The following is a 25262-nucleotide window of genomic DNA, read 5'->3' on the forward strand; positions in this document are numbered from 1 at the left end:
GGTCTACATTATTATCCCATTTCATCCTCATAACCTTATGCAGTAGCCACCCTTATTATCCCCATTTTAAACATGTGACCTTTCCTGACTTTTAGTGCTGAGTATTACAGATTCAAGGGCTGCTTTGCCAGCGTGTTGCTTTGGGTGACAAAACATCCAAAGGTTTACAAAATGCCCGTGCAAGGAAGCCCTGTCCAAATCAGATATTTGGAGCTGTTTCTTGGCTCAGAGTAAATTGTCCAGGTTGGTTATCACAAAAAGTGAAGCTGGAGTCCTTCATTCCATCTCTGGCACACAGCGAGTCCAAACTCAGAAACGTCAACTTTATGCTTCTTGGACTAGGAGCTGCCAAAATAGGATGTCTGACGTGGATGCGTAAGAGAATTCTTTGCAGATCTTGCATGTTTCTAGGGAGTTGCAGTAGGTGGCTATAGATGTGTGCGTGAACAGAGCAGGTATCTCCTCAGTGAGGGCCCACTCCAAACGGAGCTATTCAGAGCTGAATTTGTGGCTGCCAGAACAATCAGACAGATATATATGTATCCATATAGAATGCTCACAGAGACATTTTATTAATTCAAAAAAAGCTAGACGCAGATGAGTTTGTACGGTACATTACCATTTGTTTAGAAAGTAGGTGGTGGAGGGAGGATATATTTACATCTGTGCTAAGAAGATGAGAAAATATAACAGGAAAGTTTCACAATTTTGGGGAAAGGAGCCTAGTGGACTGAAGGTCAGGGATAGGAGAAGACTTAGTTTTCACTATTTACTATCTTATAACTTTTGAAAATTTAAAATCATGAGTCTGTATGACTATTTCAGATAGGTAGATGATAAATAAACAGAGATAAAAAAGGATATCGATGGAGGGCTTCCTATTTTTGCCCCTCTGCATCCATTTCCACTCTGCTCCACTCCACCCGGAGCCCCGGGAGCTGACCGTGGTTTCCAGCTGGGTTTGGCCAATGGGCGCACAGTAAAGGTGAGGAAAGGAGGAGAGCCACGTTGAGGTTTTCATTCCCCCGTCTTCCTCCCTGTGGAGTCATGGTCGATTCCAGAAGTCAGCAGGAGGGCACAGTTCCTGCCAGGTGACCCTCTCCACACAGCTTCGCTATCTACAGATCGTAATAACTGCTCCTCTGTCCCCTTCAGTCCTCACAGGGAACTGCCCATCCCTTGTGGATTCCCTGGACCCTTCCCAAGACACCGTAGGTAGTCCTTTTACTAAACACTTCAGATTACCACGTTCGAGTGTGCCAAAGGTTCCTTCTGGGGCTCTGAGTAAGAGACAGAGATGATACGGAGATGGATGGGTGGGGAGGGAGAAAGAACAAAAAGTAAACAAATTTGAAGGGGAAAGATATTGGGTGTTGCAACCCAGGAGCACCACATCCCAGAGTCTGGCCCTTAGCTTGACAGGCACATTAACTTGATTTTCCATATCTCTTCCTCTGGGATAGGCTCCCACGTTGTGTGAAGAATGAATTGCACAGGGGAGAGAAACTAAGAGGCGACTGCAAAATCCCAGAGGCCTAGAAGATGGCGGTTAGGACCATAGTGATAGCAGGGGAGATACTAACAATTGGTCAGGATCAGGATATGTTTTGAAGGTGGAGCTAGAAGAACTGGTCGATAGGTTGAATGTGGCAGAGTTGAGGGTAGTGCAGAGCTCTGTGGGTTTTGGCCTGAGCTGAGGGGCATGGGGGATGCCATTTACTGATATGGGAAAGGATTATCTTGGGGGAGTAGGAATGAACAATTCTGTTTTGGATATGTTAAATGACTCATCCAATCATAACTTTGTGGTTCATCTCTCAGAGCTCTAGGGGGAACTGGACTCACAGTCTTGAAACTCTTTATTCCCTCTTTTGTTCCCCCATAATATAAAGAGCCAAAAAACTAAAATAACTGGATTTTTTTCCTGTTATTTCCATGACAAGTCCATGGCAAATAAATTGAAATGGATTTATTAAAAAATGAACTTCCAAGATGGCAGACTGGTGAGCTGTATGTTTTAGTTACTCCTCCAGGAAAGTAGGTAAAAAGCCAGGAACTGCGTGGACTGGACACCACAGAGCAATCTGTCTTTGGGCATACTTCATACAACACCCATGAAAACGTGGAACTGCTGAGATCAGCGAAATCTGTAAGTTTTTGCGGCCAGGGGACCCGCGCCCCTCCCTGCCAGGCTCAGTCCCGGGGGAGGAGGGGCTGTCAGCTCCAGGAAGGAGAAGGGAGAATTGCAGTGGCTGCTCTTATCGGAAACTCATTCTACTGATTCAAACTCCAACCATAGATAGACTGAGACCAGACACCAGAGACTCTGAGAGCAGCCAGCCCAGCAGAGAGGAGACAGGCATAGAAAAAAAACAACACGAAAAACTCCAAAATAAAAGCAGAGGATTTTTGGAGTTCTGGTGAACACAGAAAGAGGAAGGGCGGAGATCAGGCCTTGAGGCGCATATGCAAATCCCGAAGCAAGGCTGATCTCTGCCCTGTTCACCTTTCCTTAATGGCCCTGGTTGCTTTGTCTATTAGCATTTCAATAACCCATTAGATCTCTGAGGAGGGCCTTTTTTTTTTTTTTTTTTTTTTTTTTTTTTTTCTTTTAAATCCTTTTTGCTTTTTCTAAAACAATTACTCTAAGAAGCCCAATACAGAAAGCTTCAAAGAATTGAAATTTGGGCACGTCAAGTCAAGAGCAGAACTAAGAGAGCTCTGAGACAAAAGGCAATAATCCAGTGGCTGAGAAAATTCACTAAACAACACAACTTCCCAAGAAAAGGGGGGTGTCCGCTCACAGCCACCATCCTGGTGGACAGGAAACACTCCTGCCCATCGCCAGCCCCATAGCCCAGAGCTGCCCCAGACAACCCAGTGTGACGGAAGTGCTTCAAATAACAGGCACACACCACAAAACTGGGCGTGGACATTAGCCTTCCCTGCAACCTCAGCTGAATCTCCCAGAGCTGGGAAGGGGGAGCAGTGTGAATTAACAGAGCCCCATTCAGCCATCATTTGAGCAGACTGGGAGCCTCCCAACACAGCCCAGCAGCCCAGAACTGCCCTGGGGGGACGGCACTCACCTGTGACATAGCACAGTCATCCCTCAACAGAGGACCCGGGGTGCACAGCCTGGAAGAGGGGCCCACTTGCAAGTCTCAGGAGCCATACGCCAATACCAAAGACTTGTGGGTCAGTGGCAGAGACAAACTGTGGCAGGACTGAACTGAAGGATTAGACTATTGCAGTAGCTTTAAAACTCTAGGATCATCAGGGAGATTTGATTGTTAGGGCCACCCCCCCTCCCCGACTGCCCAGAAACACGCCCCACATACAGGGCAGGCAACACCAACTACACACGCAAGCTTGGTACACCAATTGGGCCCCACAAGACTCACTCCCCCACTCACCAAAAAGGCTAAGCAGGGGAGATCTGGCTTGTGGAGAACAGGTGGCTCGTGGACGCCACCTGCTGGTTAGTTAGAGAAAGTGTACTCCACGAAGCTGTAGATCTGATAAATTAGAGATAAGGACTTCAACTAGTCTACAAACCCTAAAAGAACCCTATCAAGTTCAGCAAATGCCACGAGGCCAAAAACAACAGAAAATTATAAAGCATATGAAAAAACCAGACGATATGGATAACCCAAGCCCAAGCACCCAAATCAAAAGACCAGAAGAGACACACCTAGAGCAGCTACTCAAAGAACTAAAGATGAACAATGAGACCATAGTACAGGATATGAAGGAAATCAAGAAGACCCTAGAAGAGCATAAAGAAGACATTGCAAGACTAAATAAAAAAATGGATGATCTTATGGAAATTAAAGAAACTGTTGACCAAATTAAAAAGATTCTGGACACTCATAGTACAAGACTAGAGGAAGTTGAACAACGAATCAGTGACCTGGAAGATGACAGAATGGAAAATGAAAGCATAAAAGAAAGAATGGGGAAAAAAATTGAAAAACTCGAAATGGACCTCAGGGATATGATAGATAATATGAAACGTCCGAATATAAGACTCATTGGTGTCCCAGAAGGGGAAGAAAAGGGTAAAGGTCTAGGAAGAGTATTCAAAGAAATTGTTGGGGAAAACTTCCCAAATCTTCTAAACAACATAAATACACAAATCATAAATGCTCAGCGAACTCCAAATAGAATAAATCCAAAAAAACCCACTCCGAGACATATACTGATCACACTGGCAAACATAGAAGAGAAGGAGCAAGTTCTGAAAGCAGCAAGAGAAAAGCAATTCACCACATACAAAGGAAACAGCATAAGACTAAGTAGTGACTACTCAGCAGCCACCATGGAGGCAAGAAGGCAGTGGCACGATATATTTAAAATTCTGAGTGAGAGGAATTTCCAGCCAAGAATACTTTATCCAGCAAAGCTCTCCTTCAAATTTGAGGGAGAGCTTAAATTTTTCACAGACAAAGAAATGCTGAGAGAATTTGCTAACAAGAGACCTGCCCTACTGGAGATACTAAAGGGAGCCCTACAGACAGAGAAACAAAGACAGGACAGAGAGACTTGGAGAAAGGTTTAGTACTAAAGAGATTCGGTATGGGTACAATAAAGGATATTAATAGAGAGAGGGAAAAATATGGCAAACATAATCCAAAGGATAAGATGGCCGATTCAAGAAATGCCTTCACGGTTTTAACGTTGAATGTAAATGGATTAAACTCCCCAATTAAAAGATATAGATTCGCAGAATGGATCAAAAAAAATGAACCATCAATATGTTGCATACAAGAGACTCATCTTAGACACAGGGACACAAAGAAACTGAAAGTGAAAGGATGGAAAAAAATATTTCATGCAAGCCACAGCCAAAAGAAAGCAGGTGTAGCAATATTAATCTCAGATAAAATAGACTTCAAATGTAGGGATGTTTTGAGAGACAAAGAAGGCCACTACATACTAATAAAAGGGGCAATTCAGCAAGAAGAAATAACAATCGTAAATGTCTATGCACCCAATCAAGGTGCCACAAAATACATGAGAGAAACATTGGCAAAACTAAAGGAAGCAATTGATGTTTCCACAATAATTGTGGGAGACTTCAACACATCACTCTCTCCTATAGATAGATCAACCAGACAGAAGACCAATAAGGAAATTGAAAACCTAAACAATCTGATAAATGAATTAGATTTAACAGACATCTACAGGACATTACATCCCAAATCACCAGGATACACATACTTTCTAGTGCTCACGGAACTTTCTCCAGAATAGATCATATGCTGGGACATAAAACAAGCCTCAATAAATTTAAAAAGATTGAAATTATTCAAAGCACATTCTCTGACCACAGTGGAATACAATTAGAAGTCAATAACCATCAGAGACTTAGAAAATTCACAAATACCTGGAGGTTAAACAACACACTCCTAAACAATCAGTGGGTTAAAGAAGAAATAGCAAGAGAAATTGCTAAATATATAGAGACGAATGAAAATGAGAACACAACATACCAAAACCTATGGGATGCAGCAAAAGCAGTGCTAAGGGGGAAATTTATAGCACTAAACGCATATATTAAAAAGGAAGAAAGAGCCCAAATCAAAGAACTAATGGATCAACTGAAGAAGCTAGAAAATGAACAGCAAACCAATCCTAAACCAAGTACAAGAAAAGAAATAACAAGGATTAAAGCAGAAATAAATGACATAGAGAACAAAAAAACAATAGAGAGGATAAATATCACCAAAAGTTGGTTCTTTGAGAAGATCAACAAGATTGACAAGCCCCTAGCTAGACTGACAAAATCAAAAAGAGAGAAGACCCATATAAACAAAATAATGAATGAAAAAGGTGACATAACTGCAGATCCTGAAGAAATTAAAAAAATTATAAGAGGATATTATGAACAACTGTATGGCAACAAACTGGATAATGTAGAAGAAATGGACAATTTCCTGGAAACATATGAACAACCTAGACTGACCAGAGAAGAAATAGAAGACCTCAACCAACCCATCACAAGCAAAGAGATCCAATCAGTCATCAAAAATCTTCCCACAAATAAATGCCCAGGGCCAGATGGCTTCACAGGGGAATTCTACCAAACTTTCCAGAAAGAACTGACACCAATCTTACTCAAACTCTTTCAAAACATTGAAGAAAATGGAACACTACCTAACTCATTTGATGAAGCTAACATCAATCTAATACCAAAACCAGGCAAAGATGCTACAAAAAAGGAAAACTACCGGCCAATCTCCCTAATGAATATAGATGCAAAAATCCTCAACAAAATACTTGCAAATCGAATCCAAAGACACATTAAAAAAATCATACACCATGACCAAGTGGGGTTCATTCCAGGCATGCAAGGATGGTTCAACATCAGAAAATCAATCAATGTATTACAACACATTAAAAACTCGAAAGGGAAAAATCAATTGATCATCTCAATAGATGCTGAAAAAGCATTTGACAAAATCCAACATCCCTTTTTGATAAAAACACTTCAAAAGGTAGGAATTGAAGGAAACTTCCTCAACATGATAAAGAGCATATATGAAAAACCCACAGCCAGCATAGTACTCAATGGTGAGAGACTGAAAGCCTTCCCTCTAAGATCAGGAACAAGACAAGGATGCCCGCTGTCACCACTGTTATTCAACATTGTGCTGGAAGTGCTAGCCAGGGCAATCCGGCAAGACAAAGAAATAAAAGGCATCCAAATTGGAAAAGAAGAAGTAAAACTGTCATTGTTTGCAGATGATATGATCTTATATCTAGAAAACCCTGAGAAATCAACGATACACCTACTAGAGCTAATAAACAAATTTAGCAAAGTAGCGGGATACAAGATTAATGCACATAAGTCAGTAATGTTTCTATATGCTAGAAATGAACAAACTGAAGAGACACTCAAGAAAAAGATACCATTTTCAATAGCAACTAAAAAAATCAAGTACCTAGGAATCAACTTAACCAAAGATGTAAAAGACCTATACAAAGAAAACTACATAACTCTACTAAAAGAAATAGAAGGGGACCTTAAAAGATGGAAAAATATTCCATGTTCATGGATAGGAAGGCTAAATGTCATTAAGATGTCAATTCTACCCAAACTCATCTACAGATTCAATGCAATCCCAATCAAAATTCCAACAACCTACTTTGCAGACTTGGAAAAGCTAGTTATCAAATTTATTTGGAAAGGGAAGATGCCTCGAATTGCTAAAGACACTCTAAAAAAGAAAAACGAAGTGGGAGGACTTACACTCCCTGACTTTGAAGCTTATTATAAAGCCACAGTGGCCAAAACAGCATGGTACTGGCACAAAGATAGACATATAGATCAATGGAATCGAATTGAGAATTCAGAGATAGACCCTCAGATCTATGGCCGACTGATCTTTGATAAGGCCCCCAAAGTCACTGAACTGAGTCATAATGGTCTTTTCAACAAATGGGGCTGGGAGAGTTGGATATCCATATCCAAAAGAATGAAAGAGGACCCCTACCTCACCCCCTACACAAAAATTAACTCAAAATGGACCAAAGATCTCAATATAAAAGAAAGTACCATAAAACTCCTAGAAGATAATGTAGGAAAACATCTTCAAGACCTTGTATTAGGAGGCCACTTCCTAGACTTTACACCCAAAGCACAAGCAACAAAAGAGAAAATAGATAAATGGGAACTCCTCAAGCTTAGAAGTTTCTGCACCTCAAAGGAATTTCTCAAAAAGGTAAAGAGGCAGCCAACTCAATGGGAAAAAATTTTTGGAAACCATGTATCTGACAAAAGAGTGATATCTTGCATATACAAAGAAATCCTACAACTCAATGACAATAGTACAGACAGCCCAATTATAAAATGGGCAAAAGATATGAAAAGACAGTTCTCTGAAGAGGAAATACAAATGGCCAAGAAACACATGAAAAAATGTTCAGCTTCACTAGCTATTAGAGAGATGCAAATTAAGACCACAATGAGATACCATCTAACACCGGTTAGAATGGCTGCCATTAAACAAACAGGAAACTACAAATGCTGGAGGGGATGTGGAGAAATTGGAACTCTTATTCATTGTTGGTGGGACTGTATAATGGTTCAGCCACTCTGGAAGTCAGTCTGGCAGTTCCTTAGAAAACTAGATATAGAGCTACCATTCGATCCAGCGATTGCACTTCTCGGTATATACCCGGAAGATCGGAAAGCAGTGACACGAACAGATATCTGCACGCCAATGTTCATAGCAGCATTATTCACAATTGCCAAGAGATGGAAACAACCCAAATGTCCTTCAACAGATGAGTGGATAAATAAAATGTGGTATATACACACGATGGAATACTACGCGGCAGTAAGAAGGAACGATCTGGTGAAACATATGACAACATGGATGAACCTTGAAGACATAATGCTGAGCGAAATAAGCCAGGCACAAAAAGAGAAATATTATATGCTACCACTAATGTGAACTTTGAAAAATGTAAAACAAATGGTTTATAATGTAGAATGTAGGGGAACTAGCAGTAGAGAGCAATTAAGGAAGGGGGAACAATAATCCAAGAAGAACAGATAAGCTATTTAACGTTCTGGGGATGCCCAGAAATGACTATGGTCTGTTAATTTCTGATGGATGTAGTAGGAACAAGTTCACTGAAATGTTGCTATATTATGTAACTTTCTTGGGGTAAAGTAGGAACATGTTGGAAGTTAAGCAGTTATCTTAGGTTAATTGTCTTTTTCTTACTCCCTTGCTATGGTCTCTTTGAAATGTTCTTTTATTGTATGTTTGTTTTCTTTTTAACTTTTTTTTTCATACAGTTGATTTGAAAAAAGAAGGGAAAGTTAAAAAAAAAAAAAAAAGAAAAAAGACAAACAAGGAAAAAAAAAAAAAAAGATGTAGTGCCCCCTTGAGGAGCCTGTGGAGAATGCAGGGGTATTCGCCTACCCCACCTCCATGGTTGCTAACATGACCACAGACATAGGGGACTGGTGGTTTGATGGGTTGAGCCCTCTACCATAAGTTTTACCCTTGGGAAGACGGTTGCTGCAAAGGAGAGGCTAGGCCTCCCTGTATTTGTGCCTAAGAGTCTCCTCCTGAATGCCTCTTTGTTGCTCAGATGTGGCCCTCTCTCTCTGGCTAAGCCAACTTGAAAGGTGAAATCACTGCCCTCCCCCCTACGTGGGATCAGACACCCAGGGAAGTGAATCTCGCTGGCAACGTGGAATATGACTCCCGGGGAGGAATGTAGACCCGGCATCGTGGGATGGAGAACATCTTCTTGACCAAAAGGGGGATGTGAAAGGAAATGAAATAAGCTTCAGTGGCAGAGAGATTCCAAAACGAGCCGAGAGATCACTCTGGTGGGCACTCTTACGCACACTTTAGACAACCTTTTTTAGGTTCTAAAGAATTGGGGTAGCTGGTGGTGGATACCTGAAACTATTAAACTACAACCCAGAACCCATGAATCTCGAAGACAGTTGTATAAAAATGTAGCTTATGAGGGGTGACAGTGGGATTGGGAATGCCATAAGGACCAAACTCCACTTTGTCTAGTTTATGGATGGATGTGTAGAAAAGTAGGGGAAGCAAACAAACAGACAAAGGTACCTAGTGTTCTTTTTTACTTCAATTGCTCTTTTTCACTCTAATTATTATTCTTGTTATTTTTGTGTGTGTGCTAATGAAGGTGTCAGGGATTGATTTAGGTGATGAATGTACAACTATGTAACGGTACTGTAAACAATCGAAAGTACAATTTGTTTTGTATGACTGCATGGTATGTGAATATATCTCAATAAAATGATGATTAAAAAAAAAAAAATTAAAAAAAAAAAAAAAAAAAAAAAAAAAATGAACTTCCAGGGTGTCAGTAGGTTTCAACCTAATCCTCTATACCATCAGCACCCACTGCTCCACCTGACAAGAGCCAGTAGTTCAGGAGGCCATGGTAATGACCCCAGGACACTGCAGGGTATCCAAATGCCCTCTGAATCCTCACAGAAAGGTGAACTTACACATAGCATAAGGCTAGTGTTAGATGCTGCTTTATACATAGCAGGCCCTTGGCAGAATCCAGGCATGAACTAAAATTTCTAATAGAGGATATTCAATCCAATAATTTTTCAAACAAGTAGGGGATAAAGCCCCCAAGAATTTTAGATGTGTGGAGGTTTTTAAAATGCCTCTCCATCCCCACATATACTAAGATGATCCCTTGGGGATTATTTTCCTCCTTAGCTCTTTTCCCCAACTCATTGAATATCAGCCACTGTGATGAGAGCTGTTCCTGATGAGTATTCTTTATCTGCACATACAGAAGGCAGAGAAAAGGCTGAGAACCACAAATCATATCAAATCTATTCATTTGACGTAGGAGAGAATGAAAGCCAAAGTTAGCTTACTTGCCCATGGTCATTGGCCTAGTGTCAGGACCTATAGTCAAAACCAGGTCTACTTCTTCCAAAACACGTTGAGTGTTTATGGGAGAACAAATTTTGAAAGAAATGTTTCTTGAATTATAATTCCTTTGGAAATAATAATCCCTGTATGATAACTCTGCTAAATGTTGACTAGCCTACAATAGACTATTTCTATTTCTAATGTTCTAGAAAGATGTTAATTCAGATTTAAATGCTTACATGAGATAATACCTAGAGAGCTATATACTGAGTGATGGCATTTCAAGATATTTGAATTGTTTTCCTTTTCCTTGATGTAAAATTTACATATAATAAAATTCTCCCTTTTTAGGTGTACAGTTGCAGGAATTTTGTTTCCGTCAGGCAACCCCCTCACAATCAAGATATGGAACATTTTCATCACCTCACAAAGTACCCTTAGACCTCCTGGAAGTTAATACTTTCCCCCCCAACTTCCAGAAATTACATTTTCTGTCCCAATAGTTTTGCCTTTTACAGAATGTCATATAAATGAAATCAAACACTATGTAGCCTTTTGAACCTGGCTTCTTTCACTTTGCATAAAGCATCTGAGGTCCAACCATTTTGGTGCACGTATCAATTAGTTCTTTTTTTGAAAATTGCTGACTACTATCCCAAACACATTGAGTGTTTATGGGAGAACAAATCCCATTGTATAGATGTACCACTGTCTGTTTGTCTATTCACCAGCTGATGGACATTTCAACTATTTCTATTTTTTGGTGGATATGAATAAAACCATTTGGTAAATTTTTAAGAAACTGCCAAACTGTTTCCCAAAATGGTTGTCCAATTTTCCATTCCTACCAACAATGTGAGTTCCAGTTGCTCTACATTCTCACCAGCTCTTGGTATTGTCAGTATTTTAAAAATTTTAGCCCTCTTAATAAATGGGTTGTGGTATACCATTGGGGTTTTATTTTGCATTTCCTGAATGACTAATAATGTTGAGCATATTTTCATGGGCTTATTTGCCCTCCATATCTCCTTTGGTCAAACATCTATTCAACTATTTTGCTCATTTTTAATTGGGTTGTTTGCTTATTGTTGAGTTTTGAGAGTTTTCAGTATATTCTGTATACAAGTTATCTAAAATAATTTTCTTTCAGTCTGTGTCTTCTCTTCATTTTTTTACAGCTTCTTCCAAAGAGCAAAAATTTTCAAGTTATCAATTTTTAAAAACTGTATGGTTCATACTCCTTGTGTCTATCTAAGAAATCTTTTTACCTAACCTAAGGCCACAAAGATTTTCTCCTGTTTTCTTCTAGCAGGTTTATATTTGAAGTTTTACATTTAAATGTATAATCCACTTCAAGTTAATTTTTCAGCACATGACAAGTCAAGTAGATCTGACTGCCAAGTATGGGTAGTTCTACAGGCAGTTCTCATTCCAGCTTGGGTTTCCCAAGGCTTACCACTCTCTTGACTGTGGCTGTTCATCTTTGAAAGAGACTTTAACGATAAGACATTGGAAGCCCTAGGTTGCTTTGTCTGCAGTCTGCCTTTATTGATTTTTCAAGTAAGGACTATCCCAGAGAATATAAAGGAGTCAGAAAATCAATAAAGATCTCATATTAATTTCTATCGGAATTTCCTGCAGAGGGACTCTTAACCTAGAAATTCTGCCTTGCTTTATCACATGCTTAGTTAAACTGATTGGTTGACAGGTTTAAAATGCTTACTTTCAACACCTCACTGCCCCAGTGACTAGCCTATGTCTTCTATCCAAGGGTACACTATTGTTTTTCTAAGGTGCATAAGTATGTACTTGGTTCAGGATTTTCATCTTCTCAGATTATTTTTGATAGTAGGATTCAGACACAGTTGAATGGGTGGAAGATATTTATTTTTGCTAATTAGACTGAGACAGAGACCCTAGAATAGTGTTCTAGTTTGCTAATGCTGCCGGAATGCAAAACACCAGAGATGGATTGGCTTTTAGAAAAGGGGGTTGTGCTGGTTTGAATGTATTATGTCCCCCAGAAAAAGCCATATTCTTTGAGGCAATCTTGTGGGGCAGACATAATAGTGGGGATTAAGTTGGAACGTTTGGATTAGGTTGTTTGCATGGAGATGCGTCCCACCCAACTGTAGATGATAACTGATGGGATATTTCCATGGAGATGTGGCCCCACCCATTCAGGGTGGGCCTTGATCAGTGGAGCCATATAAACGTGCTGACTCAAGGAGACTGAACTGAGTGCGGCTGTGAGTGACATTTTGAAGAGGAGCAAGCTTGCTAGAGAGGAACGTCCTGGGAGAAAGCCATTTTGAAAGCAGAACTTTGGAGCAGATGCCAGCCACGTGCCTTCCCAGCTAACAGAGGTTTTCCGGACGCCATTGGCCATCATCCTCCAGTGAAGTTACCCGATTACTGATGTGTTACCTTGGACGCTTTATGGCCTTAAGACTGTAACTGTGTAGCCAAATAAACCCCCTTTTTATAAAAGCCAATCCATCTCTGGTGTTTTGCATTCCGTAGCATTAGCAAACTAGAAAAGGGGTTTATTTGGTTACACAGCTACAGTCTTAAGGCCATAAAGTGTCTAAGGGAACACATGAGCAATCAGGTACCTTCACTGGAGGATGCCCAATGGTGTCCGGAAAATCTCTGTTAGCAGGGAAGGCACCTGGCTGGTGTCTGCTCCAAAGTTCTGGTTTCATAATGGCTTTCTCCCAGAATGTTCCTCTCTAGGCTGCAGTTCTTCAAGAATGTCACTCTTAGTTGCACTTGGGGTATTTGTCCTCTCTTAGCTTCTCCGAGCACGAGTCTGCTTTCAACGGCAGTCTTCAAAATGTCTCTCATCTGCAGCTCCTGTGCTTTCTTCAAAGTGTCCCTCTTGGCTGTAGCTCCTCTTCAAAATGTCACTCACAGCTGCACTATGTTCCCTTTGCCTCTCGGCTCATTTATATGGCTTCACTGATCAAGGCCCACCCTGAATGGGCGGGCCAACACTCCATGAAAATTATCCAATTAGAGTCATCACCCACAGTTGGGTGGGGCACATCTCCACAGAAACTCTCAATGAATTGCAATCTAATCAACACTGACAACGTCTGCCCACACAAGATTACATCAAAGATAATGGCATTTGAGGGACACAATATATTCAAACTGGCACAAATAGTTATGGTAAGGGGAAGATATTTGAAAGATTAATTCACTTATGTTCTCCCTTCTCGGCATGTGTTAGATTCCCTTCCATCTACCCTGAGGGTGGGGCAGAAAGAGTCAGATGCATCTGTACAGGGCAAGCATTGCTGCCTACAGATTTGCTGAAGAACACTGTAGAAGAGGAGAAAGAGACACAGCAGTCAGAAGAGGGTGTAAATGGGAGACTGAGCTGAAGCTGGGTCCTGGAGTAGAAGTAAAGTCCCAGATTATAATACCTAAGCATACTGTTATCCAGTTCTTGTGATCATCCAGTGAGGCACCTGCTACAGAGTTGCCAGCAGTTGACCAGCAGTAGAGTTGCCTGTCTGTGCTCCACGACTTAGTTGATCCATCCCCATCCTCTTTTCTTCCTTTCCATGAAGTCAATCCTAGGAAGCTCAGCAGCCCCAGACTTTTATTGTTCCTCTGGGATTGGAAGGAGTGGTCATGGACCTCTGTGGGGCAGGGATGAAGGGGAAGTGCTCATCCCTGACCACGGAGTGACCAGACAAGACCAACTTGATTGACAGCTCCCACTGAACTAGGGGGGTGTTGAACACACAGGCCCTGCGGCTGGGGAGGGATAGTTCTAACATATGCTCATGCACCACACATGGGGGTTGAGGCAGCTACTGCATAGCCTTCACCCAGGTGAACCATTACGACCAGTTTCACCTGTACACTGGACTAACAACCAAACTGTAGGAAGACCTGAAAATCAGTGCTTTCTTTAGAATGCAAACAGATAAAAGACTAAGAATTCATTCAAAGCAGAGAATTACATTGTGAGGAAGAAGAATAGTGACAGCTGGTGGAAAAATTGAGCAGTCAGTTTGGGCAGAGGAGGGCAATTCAAAGGGCCTTTCTTGTGGGAAAAGTCTCTGCTTCCACCTCTCTGCAGACTGGCTTCCTATGCTTTGATATATGTCTCTCAATACCATTTCTAAATTTTCAGAAGAAGGAATCTGATTGGTCCAGATGTCTATTCCTAATAAAAATGGGCTAGAGAGGGAGATCACACAGTTCAAACATGGCTGCTACAGTGGGTATTAAGGGAATTTCTCAAAGTAAGGGGCTAAGGGCTGGGTAGACACCCCAAGGGTGTCTATTCCACCATAGTAGCACATATAATAGTCATTTCACACTGTTGGCTCTTATCAAGCTTGTTGTCTAGTTAATTGTCTTTTCACATGAACTGCTGCCAACTCAGATTTCCCTCAGGCAATCACATTTTTAAACCTGAACACATCTTGTTGCTTTGGGGCCACCCTAATGGACTACTGAGGTAATCTTGAATCTCCATTTGATCATTATTATTATCTATCTCTGCCCATAGTCAGTGCTGAAATAAAAGATTCGATAAAGAGCTAAAATTATGGATGAGATATATGTTTTTATCCAAGTCACAGATAAAAATATATGGGTGAATTATTCTACAGCTCTCTTCAGCTGGCATTGCTCCGTAAGTCAACACTCCTCATTTCTGGAAATTTGACAAAATATAAATTCACGTAATTTTATATTATCCTGTCCTTCACCGCAAGAGTATTTTAAGAGACTTTGTGATCTGTTCGACCGAACAACTTTACAGAGAAGGGATAGGAAATCCTATAATTGTCCCAGTGTGTCTGCAAAGAAATGAGTCAATACATAGTAACACCCTTAGAATAGAGCCTGTTGCTGTATTAAATTTTTGTTAATATTGTACCCTTATTTTGATGCAATTCATCGAGGGAATTGTATTTTAAGATTCACATGCCTATGCAAAGGTCAACATCTATACAATAACTAGAGTTTGCAACAACAAGTTCAAACTACTCCAAATTTACCATGTCAGCACTTCTATACCAGTTTCTGTCATTGAGGAAAATTATCCCTGGTATTAGGAATCTTGTCCACCTATTATTGTTAAAGCAGTGTCTCAAACTTTTCCTTCCTTCTTCACCTCTTTAGGCTAAGTATGTTTTTTCTCCTGCCTGTAATAGCTCAAATATCTGCTGGATTAACCTTTAAGTATCAATGTAGCCTTGATGTGAGATACCAACAAGAAACCCAGACACAACCGAGGGTGTGACTCAAAATCTCATTTGACAGGTTGCATGGGTGGCAATTTTCCTCCACTCCTGCTCCCTGTCTGAGGATCCTTGGTCAGAAAAAACTCAACCCTTGCACTTACTCTAAATGTCCCCACAACCCTCATCTGCCCCCAAAAGCCCTGCACTGAATTCTCTCTCCCAGTCCAAATCCACTGTGTTCATCTGTATTCCAAGAGAACTTTGTTTTCTTTTTCTTCCCTTCCCTCAACCCTTTTAATCCTCTAGTTCAAGCAATTAGCTCTACAAATATTAGCTGCAATAAAGGTCTAGCACATGTGGTAATTTTCCCCTAATAAATCAATCAATTCTTTCGTTGGAGTGTTTTTTTTCCCCTTATACTCATTAGAGAATTACAATGCTACTTGAGGATCACCAGCAACTTGAATTAGTCAAGGAATGTCAATCAGATTTGCCCGATTTTGCTTTAAAGATGAGGACAATGGCATAGATTCATAAAGGCCTCTTGTCTTAGAATAGGAAGCATGATAGACCCTTATTGAATCACCCTGAAAGAGGCCATGGAATATAATGATACATTTGGAGGAAAATCGAAATCAGTACTACCAGTGACAAATCAGACAAATTCAGAGTGTCTCATTAAATAATCTAAAGATTATCACTGGAATAATCAACTACTTAGTGTCTCTAGGCAATGCAACATTCTATTATAGCTAGCAGGTTAGTACAGAGAAGAAAAAGAGACAATCTAGCAAAAAGACAAATTTTAATCCCACAACTTGCAAAATTTTTTTTAAGAGTTAGGAGGAAGCTAAAGGGTCATTGGGCTATACTTTTCAAGCTGTGCTTTTCAGAGTTGACTTTATGGTTGGGAGTGGGGGCCTCTTAGGAAGTAAGGAGTGAAGGGGCCCAGTGGCAGAGCTCTTCAAACCCCCACTATAGCAGTTCAGTTTTTATCTTTTATTCCATCCAAGAGTTCAGTTGAGGAAATGGTTTCTCTGCTTAAAAAATGATTTAAGAATCGCCTATGTAGTCCAGACCACTCTTTTCATAAATGAGCAAAATGGATGCCAGAGGAACTAAGACCTTCTTAATTTAACGAGGGATTTGGAACCAGATCCTGGATCTTGCCTTCCTACTCAGGGCTTTTTCCTGAACACCTTGCTGTCTCTTAAACTTGGATGCAAATCAAGTGAGAATTCCCACACCTTTGGTTTGGGTTTTTTTTTGTTTTCCTTTTTCTTTTTTTTTTTTCAAATGACCAGAAAGAGAAAAACGATGGCTCAAAATAAGTGTGAGAAGAGGCATAAATGCTATACTGGAAGCAAACACAGAGTCTGCAATTGTACTCCTTTCTCTACATGTCTTTCTAGTCATACTGGATAATTATATCATTATCCAGCACCTAAAAGGGGTCATGGAGGAGGGGAGAGAGGCCTGGTTCCATTTTCTTATGTCACCAAATATATCCCTATTAAGATAGAAGTAAAGCTTTTAGGAGGATACTTGGTGAAAACTTGCTGACATTAATGACTCAAATTCTCAGAGAGACTGCAAGGAAAATGGTGTCATCACTGTCACTCAAGACATTTAAGATGAAATTTCAAAAGAAGGCTGTCAGGCATAATGACTGCCAGGTTCTACTGTATCATTCTCAGAGGGTGGATCACACACACTACTATGCAGCCCGTGGGTGGCTGATACTGAAGATGGAAAGGAAGGTGTACAGAGAGGAGGTGAGCTGGGTGTAGGACCCGAGGGGGGCTGCCTCACAAACTGGAGACATCACCGTTGCATTGACTTGGTGATGTTGGGGTAGATGTACCATCCAGGGCTGGAAACCTGACCCCATCAGGACATTTTTACAAATTCAAGCTCTTGGTGCTAAACGAAATTCAGGAATGTTCGAGCTGTAAATGGTAGAACCAATATATTAATTTTCAATGGGAATATTCCTCTATAGTGACCAGGATGTCCATGTCTGCAAGCAGGTGTCTTCATTTTCAGGACCAGGACACCCACAAAGTCTAGTTTGTACTCAGAAGACAGCTCCGTTTGGATGGAATAAGAGCAGTGGTGCTCAGCTTTGGCCGCATTTTGCAATCATCTGGGGTGATCCCACATGAGGCCATGCTCCAGACCAAATGAATCTGAACCTCAGGAACCCAAACATCAGCATTTTAAAAATCTCATCAAGTATTTCCAATATGCAGCCAAGGCTGAACACTGGGTTAAAGCAAAGAGGTCATGCAATCCAAGGTAAGGCTTTAAATCTCATCATTTCCACACAGGAATCCATACATTTGTATGTAATAGACCAGTAATTTTTTTTTTTTTAAACGGCAACAGGCATAGTATTGCCAATATTTTTTATTTGCCAAGTAAGGATATTAAAAATCCCACTACCATTATTGCATTAAAGAAGGGAATTTTAACAACAAAAAATGAAGAAGGACACAACTTCAGAACAAAAGAAAAAACTCACTATGTTGTATTTCTTTTTCTCATGCCTCTTAAGACCAGTGAAAACTTCAGTATAGAATGATACAAATTTAGGAGGTGGTGTGATCAAATTGCTCTCGACATCCATAGTCAGAACGTTTCTCTTTGTACAGCTTTAGATACACTTGGCTGCGTTTTGCTTAATTAAACCAACCCCCCTGTCCTATGCTAGCTACCCCTCTCTTGTCATAGTCTTTCTGTAGAAGTATTAATAGCATTGATTAGGTTGTAGTTAATTTCTATGCCTAGGCTTGGAAATGTTCTACCTCCTCAAACTATGGAATATGTTGATTTAATTAGCTTAACTCTTAGACATTTTATACAAAGGTTTCTGGGGTAGGTGTGCCATGTGTAGATCCTGATACTTGTTTCTTAGGGGTGCTGGGGCCCCCTGTCTTGCTGTTGGACAATGATGGCAACTACTCTAAATCCAGTGGAAAATCATTCAGAGGCCAAATAATCTGTGATGGGGTTGTTTATTCTGTGTGTCAAGTCGAACAAAATAAGAAGACTTGTGCATACTGTAAACCTAATTTTGAGCACCTCCTTGGAATCTTGTGTATCCCTAGTTCTTCTGTGGCCATGGGTTATGTTGCCTCGCTCCCCACTCAAGGCACACGGGCATTCTTGGATCAGTTCTGTACTTAGTTGTCCTTGTCAAGACTAGGGCTGGAAACCACCAAGAGACGGTAGCTAGCTGTATACCGAGAAATTCAGAAATATAGGACTATACCCCCAGGTTCTTGTGAAAGTGTTCATAACCTAGACACTTGTTTGTGCTAAAAATGATGTGAAATAAATCTTCATTTATTTATTTATTCTAAGCTTCCATGCTCAAAGACAAAATAAGGGAATAGACGTTAACAACAAAAAAAATTTGCTTTTGGCCACCTGGTCAAGTGGTGTTTGCAGATGCCTGTGTTCTTCAAGCACCAAGATATATAACTGATAATAGGCTACCCTCCCTTGTTACTCCTGCCCCAACACAACCCAGACTGAATGACTTGCTGTCTCATCAAGGTCAGGGGTTTTGCTTAGCATAGCAAAGCTATGAATCCTAGCTCCACTACCCTCTTGGGCAAGTTGCTTGAGCTTTCTGAGCCTCTGGTCACCTTATCTATAAAATGGACATATCACAATCACCATCATGTCACCATCACTTAATAAGGTAACTGTGAGAATTAAATAAGATCATTTCAATAAAATACTTAGCAAGGGGCCAGGCATACTAAGCTCTTACTAAAAGTTAACTTTATAGGTCAAAGCCTAGCACAGTAATGTGGCATACAATAGATATTCAGTGAACACCTGCTGGCAAAACACCACCACCACCAAAAAACCACTAAAACAACACAGTATCTATTTGCAGAAGGAGGAGTCTCATCAGAAATGCAGAGTTAAAAGGCTGTCACTGAATTCTGAATTTTAGTTTACAGTTCTTGTCATTTAACCACACCCACCTTTATGCAGTCTTGCTCATGACTCTTGCTTACCTCTACTGGGACCCTCGTTTTCCTGTGGCCAATGCTTGAGCCCTCTATCTGACCACAATCCCATCTTTCCATGACAGGAGCCTTCTCTCTCTTTATTGATTCTGATACTCTTTGGACCGAGTACCATATCCCTTTACTATTATACTACAGTAACCAAATGCTTTAAAAGAAACATTTAAGAATCTACAGATTGCACCTGCATCTCCACATTTTTGCATACCAGGAAGAATTTGAATCAAATTCTCTATTGATACACTGGTTCTAAAACATGGAACGGGGAAAAATGAAGTTAGGTGGATGTTGTGACTTGAATAGTACCCACCACTACCACCCATCCCAAATTCATGTCCACCCGGATCCTCAGAATGTGAATTTATTTGGAGTTAGAGTCTTTGCAGATGTAATTAATTTAAGTTATCCTGAATCAGGATGAGCCCCAGATCCAATGCCCGGTGTCCTTATAAAAGGAGAGGACACACAGGGACACAGAGAGAAGAGGCCTGTGAAGGAGGGGGCAGAAACTGGGGGAAGGTATACCAAGGATCACTGGCAACCACCATAAGTGAGGTTTCCTCCCTAGGGCCTTCAGAGGGAGCAGGCTCCTGCTGGCACCTCAACTTCAGGCTTCTAATCCCCAGAACTGTAAGTGATTGTATTTCTGTTGCTTTAAACCACCCAGTTTGTGGTCATCTGTTACAGCACCCCCAGAGGAACTAATGCAGGGAACAGCCACCTGTGGTTGGGCTAGGGCACTTCATGGCCATGCAAAACCCAATTCAAGTCAATATTTTTATCCAGCTAAAATTCATGTTTTTCAAAATCAATCACCAACAGATACACATATGTTCTTCCTACCTCTGCCAAAGCCTACTCCCCTCCCCTCCAAAAAAAGAAATAAAAATACATAAATAAATGAACTTCTCAAGTTCCTGAAAATTTACCATAGGAGCCAAGCCTGTTTCTGAGAGTTTCAACTCACCCAATCAGACAAAAGGCTGAGGAGGGGAGGGGTTATTTATCAAGTTACACGGAGGACTCCATCTGTTATCTTAAACCTGTGTTACCAAGTGACACAAGGGGAGACACGCCAAGGCAGTTTGAAAGTTTTATTTTACAGATTCTTAGTCCAAAATTTCAAATTAGAGAAACGGAGAAGCAGAAAAGAAGAAAAGCCAATTATATGTGATGAAGAACCCTTCATCCCAGCAGTCTACTGACACTTAGGAGAGAACCACCGTGGAAGGTGAGGTTGCCTTTTCAGCCAGCATCGGTCCGTTCAGCTTCTATAATAAATGCAGTCAAAGGCGCAGAACCTCCTCATCACTCACCAGCGTCTTGTTTTTGAACCTTGCCCTTACAAAAGCCATTTCCCACCATGCCAAGCCAACAGAAGAAAGTCATATTTTGCACGGCTGGGGTGTTAAGCTTCGTGTGTGCCTTGGGAGTTGTGACAGCACTGGGGACGCCGTTGTGGATCAAAGCCACCATCCTCTGCAAAACGGGGGCTCTGCTCGTCAACGCCTCAGGGCCGGAGCTAGACAAGTTCATCGGTGAGATGCAGTACGGGCTTTTCCACGGCGAGGGCGTGAGGCAGTGCGGGTTAGGAGCCAGGCCTTTTCGGTTCTCATGTAAGTAGCGATTGCATATGAATTATTTAAAACTTTAGGCACACTCTTCCAAGTGTTGCAAGGAATTGTTTTTAATAGGCTTGCCCTGTCTACTAACAGATTTTTTTAAACAGACCCAAAGCATTCAAGACAACTAGGACTTTTTTGAGCAATTTTCTTCTTCCTGGTTTTTATTATTTTGTTTTATTTTATTAATATTTCATGGTTGCTATTTTTATTACAACATATAATTACTTAGTTGCATGTAATTAAACTTTTTGAAAGGATAAGCAATTAAATTCTCCTTAAATATTAATATTTATGTAAGAAATCCTGGGGTCCTATTTTAAAAGGCTAGGGGGTGGGTAGCTCAGGGAAAGAGGAAAGTTTTGAGTTGGCCTTCATGCCTTGTTTGGGTGTTTTGTTGTTAAAAAAAAAAAGGATCAATGTCATGGGACTCCTTAACCAATCCTACCTTGCTTTTTCACTTCACTCTTGACTGTTTTCTATCTACCTCCCAACTATCCCTGCTAGGATCCTTGCTGCTGATAAATTTTCTGTTTTCTTTTTTAACCCATTTTGAATCATTTGGCTATGTAAATTTAAAACGTTCTGCTGTGCTACCTGGGAAAGAAGTAGATGCATATTTAATATAAAAAAATTTGCAACTGATTGACCTTCCAGTCATGTAGAGAATATGAGACAGATTTTCCTGTCATGACTTTTGTGAAATGGAAGTTCTATGCATGGTATTTATGACCTGTTTATCCTAAGAAGACAATTTTAAAAAAATTACCATGTGACTAGGCAACTCATTAAATGAAAATTAATAGAAAGTCATTTGTTATATCTCTCACAACACACATTCAGATATTATTATTATTTCAAAAGGGCTGGTTTGGAACAATCTTATGAAGACACAGCCAGTAAATTACTGCATAAATCACTCTTCAGGAAAGGAAGTTACCAATTGAAGCATTTAAAATGAATTATTATTTTGCCTGGGATTTTTTTTCCCCTCTAGCATAGGTAGAAGGCTAAATTAATTGAATTTATTATTAACATATGCAGTGTCTAATTAAATTTCAATGCTGGCCTATTTGTATTTCTGTAACATTCCTTATATCTTCTTAGCAGTCATTGGATACCAACCTTCAACCCACCCGGGTTACTAGGTGATATGAATTTTCATAGAGCTCCAGAAAATCTCCAAGTGTTAGTCTTCAGCTTTTTAAGAAATTATCATAAATTAGATTTGATGAAGTAGATACCAACTCTTTTCACTGAATGGCTTTAGTTCATTAAGGTAATAGGGCTGTCAGAGTTGCTTAGCTTTCATTGGGGAGAAAAAAAAGAACAAAGCAGAAAGCCGTGTGATTTGCAACTGTACTTAAAAAAAAAAAAAAGGAAATAAAGATGAGTGGAATGATCTAACCATGAGTCACCGGCACCTCAAGCATGAGTAAGGCTTCTCACGAATGAATTTAGACCAAAGCAGGGAGGACCCAGTGAACTTTCTGGAGCCTCTGCACTTTCCTACTGTAAAATGGAGATAAACTTTACTCATACTGTAGGACATGTTTTTAAAAAATGAGTAAGATTTTTTCCAAACACTTTAGCACTTTGCATACCTTGTCTCTTATAATCCTTACATTCTTCTGGGGTGCAACAATTCATTTTTATGGCTGTGTTCTCTTAAGCTGGTCTTGTCCATCATGAAACTGTTCTAACTGCAGGTCCCCCCACTCCTTTGCTTTCCGTGAGGACTCACCGAGTTGAGGGGTTTGAACAACACCCTCACCTATCTCTCAGGATTGCATTAGTCCCCACCACACTCTGTACAGTTTTCCTCTAGCCTTGTGAAGGAAATGTTACATTTGCTTGTTTGTTCTTTGGTGACAACCCACTCTATCCTATCCTGGACATGTTAAAACTCCATTCATGTCTCTTTGCTGGTGGCGTCACTTTCATTATAATTTTTTTTCTGCCTGAGCATAAAAGTACCTTTTTTCAATGGAACATGAGAAAGATTTGGGAAAACTGTACAATAGATCCAACGCGTTTCCCAAACAGCATAATGTTCACTTAAGTGAACACCCTCTCAGAGTTAAAACTTCCTAATCAGCAGGCCTTTAGGATGCCTCAGCAATGCATCCACAAAGTTTACATTCCTGCTGCAATATAGCTTGGTGGTCTACATCTTCACATTCAAAAGCCCTCTCCCTGTCAAAGATGCTTCATCAACATATCCTAGAAGGAGAGTCCTCTGACATTCTTTCTGATAAGAAAAAATAAGCCCTGTTAATACAAAAGGACATTTAAAGAATGAGGCCTAACCCTGTCTTCTCAATAATGGGCTCCTTTGAGCAAAATCCTGGGCCTCCAGAGAACAGGGTGGATAGTTCTAACCTGTTTCTGTCAGAGTCCAGCTCGTGATTAGAGCACAAACTCATTTCTTGGGACTTCCCCTTTCTCATTTTCCCTTTAGAAAGTTATTAACCAAACATTTGAATTTGTAGAAACTTTGCAGTGTAAAAGGAATGGAAAAGGCAACACCCCCAGTGCCACTTTGGCAAGTTTTCTTCATGCTGTCATGTTATTGTCAGTTAATATGAGTTTATATTTTACTTCTGTTGGATTGAGAAACACTACTTTGCTTGCCCAAACTTTCCATTTTGATCAGGATTGGCCAATAGAAATATAATGCAAGCCATAAATGCAAGCCACATAGGTAATTCAAAATGTTCTAGTAGCCATATTTTTTAAATAAAAGTAAAAAGGTAACATGAATTTTAATGATATATTTTCTGTAACTCAAGATATCCTGATTATCATTTTTACATGAATTGTTTTAAATTATCGAGATATTTTGCATTCTTTGTGTGTGTGCTAAATCTTTGAAATCTAGTGTGTATTTTACACTTCCATCATATCATAATTCAGACTAGCCACATTTCAAGTGCTCAATAGCCACATGTGGCTAATGACTGCCATAGGGGATGGTGCTGATTTAGATGGAGATCCCTCTGAATAAATTTGGCATTGACAGTATCTATATTCTAAATGAATTCTTGCTTGGTTCTGCTGTACGAAGTCTGTGTGTGTTCTTTTTATGAGCAATGTATATGTCACATTTAAAACCCAGATATATAGTATAACATGAGGATGAAGAATGGGCCAGAAAAATAGGTTAGGCAATTCAGTTGTATTTGTTCCTATTAAAGGTCCCCTATTGACCACTCTATCTCCTTTAATTATAAAAAGAATGTGCCCTGCCAGCATGCACAGTTATGCTGGGAAAGCTTCCGCTTCGTTTGCTCTGGCTGAGTCTCATCTGTTTATGGGTCAGCGGTTCATTTCCTAGAGGTCACCAGCTTTCATATCTGGCACACAATTTCATTCATTATGCTGAAGGAATGTTTTCCTTTCAAGGTAACACAACTGGTAGGCTTAATTTTTCCTGATACATCACCTGTAAAATTTTAATGATGATGTTTAACTCTAAATGTAGCCATCAAGACAAAAATTGTCAGTTTTGAGTTCAGAGTGTGTGTGTGTGTGTGTGTTTGTGTTTTGGTGTTTGAAACACTGTAGATCATCATCAAAATATGATACCCAAGAAACATATGGTATCAATCATTCCTAGATATGCTTATCTATTCATTGCCAAGACAGTTCAATGAGCTGGTAAAAAACATATGGAGATTTTTTTTTTGAAATGTGAAGAATAAAATTTAACCAATCATGTTATCATGGCTTGCAACTGTAGCCATACTTTTAAAAAAATTAATTTGGACCTTATGATTGAAAATCTGTAGAAAGCTTAAGAGATTTAGCTTCATATTTTAGAAAAGCAGTTTCTTTAGCAAATGAGTGGTATGACCCAGATTGCATGAGATATTGAAACTACTTCTGAGAGCAAGCAGGTAGCTTCTCAAACATACTCTAATTGGAGGGGAATTGTTGGGAGTCAGGGTCTCTTGATTTGACCATGACTGAGAATTGGCGCTCTCT

The 25262-nt window shown here is 40.1% G+C and overlaps 1 protein-coding gene across 2 annotated transcripts in view; it reads left to right on the top strand.

The window, feature by feature from the left end:
* Positions 1-20900: 20900 nt before the first annotated feature.
* CLRN1 (clarin 1) overlaps positions 20901-25262 on the top strand; it is a 37956-nt gene continuing 33594 nt past the window's right edge. For both annotated transcript variants that reach the window (XM_037842669.1, XM_037842661.1), the window contains exon 1: positions 20901-21269. In XM_037842669.1, the coding sequence (XP_037698597.1) occupies positions 21017-21269 (253 nt within the window). In that variant the 5' untranslated portion in view covers positions 20901-21016. The remainder of the gene's footprint in view (positions 21270-25262) is intronic.

This window comes from Choloepus didactylus, chromosome 1, assembly GCF_015220235.1.
Source record: "Choloepus didactylus isolate mChoDid1 chromosome 1, mChoDid1.pri, whole genome shotgun sequence".
In the NCBI taxonomy this organism is placed as follows: domain Eukaryota; kingdom Metazoa; phylum Chordata; class Mammalia; order Pilosa; family Megalonychidae; genus Choloepus; species Choloepus didactylus.